The sequence below is a fragment of the Pinus tabuliformis genome, chromosome 9 (genome assembly GCF_031772625.1).
Source record: "Pinus tabuliformis cultivar Carrire ecotype Pingquan chromosome 9, CPIR1, whole genome shotgun sequence".
In the NCBI taxonomy this organism is placed as follows: domain Eukaryota; kingdom Viridiplantae; phylum Streptophyta; class Pinopsida; order Pinales; family Pinaceae; genus Pinus; species Pinus tabuliformis.
Genome location: NC_142307.1, coordinates 278668380 through 278675061, shown reverse-complemented (window position 1 = coordinate 278675061; position 6682 = coordinate 278668380). Strand labels below are relative to the sequence as shown.

The 6682-nt window shown below is 34.2% G+C and overlaps 1 protein-coding gene across 1 annotated transcript; it reads right to left on the bottom strand.

Annotated features, from left to right (window-relative positions):
• Positions 1–2419: 2419 nt before the first annotated feature.
• On the bottom strand, positions 2420–5122 carry LOC149148246 (uncharacterized). Its single transcript, XM_089441224.1, has 4 exons — positions 4446–5122; positions 4084–4136; positions 3740–3762; positions 2420–3637 (listed from the first exon to the last, which is right to left on the bottom strand). The coding sequence occupies exons 1-4, from the start codon at positions 4992–4994 to the stop codon at positions 2763–2765; spliced, it is 1500 nt and encodes a 499-aa protein (XP_089297350.1). The 5' UTR covers positions 4995–5122; the 3' UTR covers positions 2420–2762.
• Positions 5123–6682: the final 1560 nt, after the last annotated feature.

The following is a 6682-nucleotide window of genomic DNA, read 5'->3' as shown; positions in this document are numbered from 1 at the left end:
CACAGGTTAGTTACATCCTTCTTCTCCATTTACATTTCATAAAGAAGAATACGAAGATAGTTTTCCTTGTTTGTTGTTAAGGCACTATCACACCTTAGAGTGGGATAGGGGCATTCTGAATGGATACTTTTCCCAACAACAACAGGGTGGTTGGAATTCCTAACACAACCAAGGGTGGACAAGTGGGATGTTTTGTTTTAAATCAATTTATGAGGTGGTGCATGGAATTGACCACTAATGGAATTAAGTTATGTGCAAGTTAGCATTGGAAGCTTATGTGGTGAGAAACATTTTGGCTTGACTCCCATGCTTTCAAGTAATCATGGAGGGCTCTGAAGCATGCTATATTGGATTATCTCCTTGCTTGTAGACATGTTATTCTTGATACTTCAAAAAACATGTATGATTACCATTTTCTTTCTCATTCAAAAGATAACAACAAAGAATTTGACAAAATAGCTAGAAGCAAAGTTTTTGATGAAATATTTATGAGTATTAAAGTGTTTAACAAAATGTTTGCAAGTCTTAGACAAGATGCATGCTCAACAACTATTTGATGAAATGCATGATACCAAGAGAGACTATTTGAAAAGCTATACAAAATGTTCTAATAATTTAGATAATTTTAAAATCTTGGTTAGGTCTTTTATAGGGAAAAACTTACTTTTGTGAGTGAATTACAACGATTATATGGTTGAGTTAAAGTACCAAAATTCAAACAATAGCAATTTTGTGAGAAACCATTTTCATATGATGTAGATGAGCGTTTTCAATAATTTAAGCAACATCAAGATTAAAGAAGGGCAATAATTCTTATCTTGAAGTGCTAATTCAGGATTGGATATTCCCTCAAAAGATATAAAAAAGTGTCCAAGAGCATTGGGCCTTTCTCTTTAAGGGACAATTTAGGCAACATCAAGATTAAAGAATAATGCTTATCTTGAAGTGCTAATTCAGGATTTGGATATTCCCTCAAAAGATATAAAAAGCCCAAGAGTATTGGGCCTTTCTCTTCAAGGGATAGTGGTAAATGAAACAAATTCATCAACCTAAGAACTTTGAATATGATAAGTAATTGGTTCTTCATTGACATTTTGGAATTTGAATTCAAAATTATAGTTAGCTAGTTCAGAACATTCTCCAACAAGATGCCACAAGGCTAAAAAGAAAATATAGTAAATGGGTAAGATTGAGAATTATTTTTCATAAAGGCAAAGTCAAATGTCCTAAAATTTGTACCATTAATTATGTAATGGCAATGATTCACATGAAAAAACATAATTTTTATTCAGTAGCAAAAAATATGGTGATTTTTTTTTAAATATAAAGGATGCATATCTCATCAATATTGGCATGCTATTTTTATAATTTTAAAAGATATTATATAAAGTTAAAAATACTTGAGAAACCACATATCAAATTTTATGTAGACACCTTTTGAACCACTTAAATGTGGTTATGGATAGCCTCATTCTCTAATTTAATATATCCATCTATGTCTTAATGATGAACCACAATAAGTGATGGATAGCTTGGTTCTCTGGTTCAAGATATCCATCCTATGTCCTAATGATGAACCACAATAAGTGGTTAAAAACACATCTACATAAAATTTGATATGTGATTTCTCCGTATTATTTTTTTTTATATATAAAGTTAACTTATTCCACATGCCACATAGATATTCAATACTACCTCTCTAATATAAAACTATAAAATACACCTACACAAAAATATCTATATATTTTTTTATTTCTTTTTCCATTTATAAAAACATATAGCTTTTGAATCTAGATTTTAAACTCTCTCCCATACCTATAATATAATAAACAAAACTTAATAAAAATTATCAATAAAAAATATATTAAACATTAATATTTGAATTATAATTTGAAATAAAAATAAAATAAAAAATAAAAAATCTATTTTAAATATTAATTTTGTATTATAGTTGATGGGAATAAAAATACATACATCTAAAACAATAAAGTTACAATCAATTACTAGTAATATTGAACTTCATGTTTCTATACTACTAAACAATAATATACTTATTTATTAATAAATAACCATATTTTACATTTAAAATTTGAAGTCATCATACTAAGAATTATTTATATATTTAAATAAAACAATTATAAAAATTAATAAATTTATTTTAAAAAATAATATTTACTTATTATTTTTAATTAAAAATATTATGATTTTTTTTCAAATATAAATATTAATCCTAATGTTAATGTATGTGAGAGACATTACAGGCTTTGGCCAAAAAGGCCTTCAAGCATCATCAAAACTAAAGCATATTAGGAAGTATATTGAAAAGATAATTTCTCATTGAGAAGCGTAATTTCTCTTGTAGCAAATGAAAAAATCCATTTCAATGTTTTTTTAAAATAATAAAATAATGTTAGCCCATCCTGCAAAATAAACGAAAACCAAAAAATTATCGCAGTTCTGTTATAAACCTATGTCGGATGGAGATATTTTTTTCTCAAAACCACATGCATATAGATGGATGGAAGCAGCTCTTTTTCAGAAAAGCAAATGCGTACGCGTGTATCATCATCCGCCAAAACATGCATGGATGCATGTAGCATGATGTACATCACAACTTCTTTTTAAAGTTTTCAACGAGCAATCACCATTATTCATACGTGCACAGACATTACCCTAGCTGGAAGCTGGCATTCCTCGGTAAGAAAGACAACATAAATGCCCACCCCTATTCCACGAATCAATGAGAAGCCAGTCGGGTTATATCAGAGTAGAGCTTTCAGAGATCTCGCCTTCACTGGTTTCCTCTTTCGACAATAAGTAGGATGAAACTCTTTTCTAATCCCAATATTTCCAGTGGAACATGAAATTAAAGAAGCGGCAGCTCTATACCTCTCGTCCCAAGGGGGGACAACATTTTGACTCGCCTCGCCATTACCATCTGAACTACTTTGACTGCCATAACATTGAGAATCAGAGGGGACTACTGTATCTTTATCCCAACTGTAATTATTGGAGTCATTAGTGGCGCCATTGTTCCCAGAATCATATGATCTCTGCTCAACTTTCTGCCCACCTGAGTTCCTCCTTTTACCATCTTTTTTGCAGCAGCCAATCTCTTCTTTCTCCTCGTCCCTTACTCTCATATTTTTCACCAAGCCCAAGCCCGAGCCTTCTCTTCTGCCCCTCTTTCCTTTGGTTGTTACTATTTTGGGAACTGCAAGCTCTAAATTAGTATCATCTAATTGACCTCTATTAGGTTCCTTAGAACTAGCACAATCCTCCTCTCTGTCAAATTTGTGGGTGCCCATTCTTTTCTCTATTTCCAAACTGGTTATCTCTTGCTTATCTAAGCTGCCCACTGTACTGTTGAGAAAATTGTCCCACAACGCAAACTTTCCATCGTCCAACTGTACAAAGTATGGACTGTTGAGCATCGCCCTCCTCACCTGTACTGACAGAGGAAGACCTTCTGAGATTATGTTGCTGACATTCCTCAGCATAAGCTTGCACCCGGCTTCCCTCACTGTCAAACCAGCAACTTCTTCTGAAAATACTCTCACCAGTTCTGATTCAAGCATCTGCTCTTCTTCCGTTACTTGTAACATCATCCCACAAAATAATGTATTTGTTTCCACAGCTGAAAAATAAGATAAAACAACGAACTATATTACTAAAGTTACAGAAGAAGCAGCAATGGTGTATCATGGATTTGCATTAATGCTGGATAACAGTGGCATACCTGCTTTGCACTTGTACTCCAGTCTTGACAACAATAAAATCAAATACAGCGCAGCCATGTCAGACAAACCATTACAATAAATAAAAACAAGACACAACTGTCTGGTAAGAACAGCTAATTCCATGCCCTAATTTCTGGCTGGTGGATTACTGTCAAGTATCTTTGATTTAGAATCACGAAGTCATACAAGATTTCAATACTTTTCAGTATATGATAGGAAGCCAGATTTATGAACAGAGTTTGTTGTCCAGGCAGCTAGATTCTTATATTCTACGACAAAAAAAATATGAAACTGTGTAATGACAGTGGTAGGCATGGTTACTGTAACAGAGATAAACTATCACCTGCCAATCTCAGTTTTGTTAAAATCATCATCGTCCTCCACATGAAACTGAACCTGAGAAAACACAGTTACACAGCCACACAAAAACCTATTCAGCACATGGTACTATTACCTTCCCCTCACAAAAAAATCTGATCTGATTCATGTGTGGGCCAATGATGAATATTTCTAAAAAGAGATAGGATACAAAGTTCAAACTGTGGACTACACAGTAACTGTGAAGGAACATAGATATTGTTCTGTGTTGTATAAGATTAGGGCACACAAACCATGCCCTAAGCAAGGAGCATATTTAAAATGCATACACACACTCTTCCCATGATTTTCCTACATAAACCAAAACTATCACAGACATGTACATACCTGATGCTTTGCCTCTGCTATTGCGTTTGTAGGACTGACAATATTTGGTATTAATGCCCCCCTGTTCTTCTTTTCATTTTTCCTCTCGCTGCTGCTATTGTTTTGCATGGATTGCCCCGCTGGTTCGCTGGTGGGTTTTGTGAGGAATGCTCGGACAAATGAGGGAACATCCCATGGAGATTTGTTCACTGTGCAAACCCTAAGTTTCTCTAACTCCTCCACATCCTCCTTGTTGGGTATTGCAGGGAATGGCGGGGTTTGCATTAACTCGGCAGAATCTGAACAATCGTCGGCATTATCGTTTGCCTTCAGCACACCCGCCCTGTCTAGATTCATGGAGAGGAGATTGGACTGCGGCTCGATGCATTGGTGCTGGTAGTTTAACACCACTGGAGCTGGTGCTGGACTGTACTCTGTAAACGATTTCATGCGGAGAACTGCCAGAGTATTGGAGATTAGGGCATCAGGAAAAGAGGCTTCAACGGTTGGTAGAACAGCAGAAGAAGTAACCAAAAAAGGCGAAGATCGGTGCAGGTTTCGAATCCTCATTGGTGCCTGTGATGAGTGAAATATGTAGAGGAGAAAAGAGGCTGAATATTGCGAAGCTCCAATGGAGGACGACGAGGAGGGGTTATGGCAATGGGCGTCGATGTGGGATTACAAAGTCTGTAATATATAAGTTGAAGAAGGCCTTAGCGAGGAATGGAGAGCGCACCCAAAATATATCCAATCGAGAGAAACACCGTGTCTGTGGTGGATTGAATAATAATAATATAGTTGAGAAGGACGCCTGCCCAACACGCATCTCGAGTACATTACATTCCGATCAAAATTATATTTCATTGAAAATGTTGGTGTCCACACTTTTGTACGGAGTGGAAAGAGGCAGAAAGGTCCGAAAGGTGAAGGTGGGGTTTAAAAAAGAAAATGATCCACCATTAGTTGCTCCGAATTATATATATATTTTGCGTGGAGCCTTAATGGAACCTAGAAATTATCGTACTTTCTGCATGTCACTTCAAGTTGCTAGGAAATCATGCAAGGAGGATAATGTTGGCAGAGCAAATTTCATGATAAACTTTGTACTCATGTTAAGCTGTCCGAAGTCACGTCGTTGGATAGGAGGTATTTTTATAAAATTATCCAACAATCTCAAATGCTTTCTGACGGGGGTGTAAACTCTGTTTGCCCCATAGGTTTTACCATGTTGGCATACAACCCTTTTTCATTTTTAATGTATGATGTGGAGTTCTCATGGTTACCTTTTCTAAGATAATGATAAAATAATATTATGAAAACAATGAGAATTGTAATGTTTTATTATTGGTTTAGAATGTTCACATAAACGTACCGTGAGGACGTAGACAATCCTAAATGCATTCATCACTAATAAAGTCTATGGCTACACGAGTTGTGCGGGGGGAGCTTAGCCTAAATCAATCATTAAATCTATAACTACAAGAGCTGTGCATAGGGGAAACATAGCCTATATGATTGATCTCAAAGTATCTAGACGACTTGGAAATCCATTTGAGTCATTTAAATATTTATTTGGAACATTCAAGCAGGTTTGGAAATGTTAAATAATTTTGTGTGTAATGAGATTTAATATCTGGTCTTATGATGAACCATGCTGCTCATTTGAAATGCGTCTGCAAAATTCTCTCGTATGTGATTTCTATCGAAAAACTCTTCTTAACATATAAATATATTTGTAGTTGTTCAATGAGATTTAATATTATTCCCCTCATATTTGAAATGCGTCGGCAAAATTCTCTCGTATGTGATTTCTATCGAAAAACTCTTCTTAACATATAAATATATTTGTAGTTGTTCAATGAGATTTAATATTATTCTCCTCATCATATAAATCCTTGTGATTGTTCAATGAGATCTAATATTATTCTCCTCATCATAATTTATAGTCACAATATCCTAAGTATCACTTTTCTAAGTGACACCCTTAATTCAAAACCTTTCTCCTACATTTTTTAATGTTTTGTTTTGTCTCTTCCCTTTTTAATGTATATTGTAATAAAATAATGTGTTGAATTGTTAATATGTTTTCTAGTGGTGAAATCAAAATTGTTCATTGTTATTATATCACAAATTTAATAATAATAAAAACTATGCCTTGTTTATATTATAGCTTATATTTCATTAATATTAAATAACAAAAAATTAATCATAGCTATAATAATTTTTAAAGTGGGTTTTCTTGAAAATGAAATTCCAAA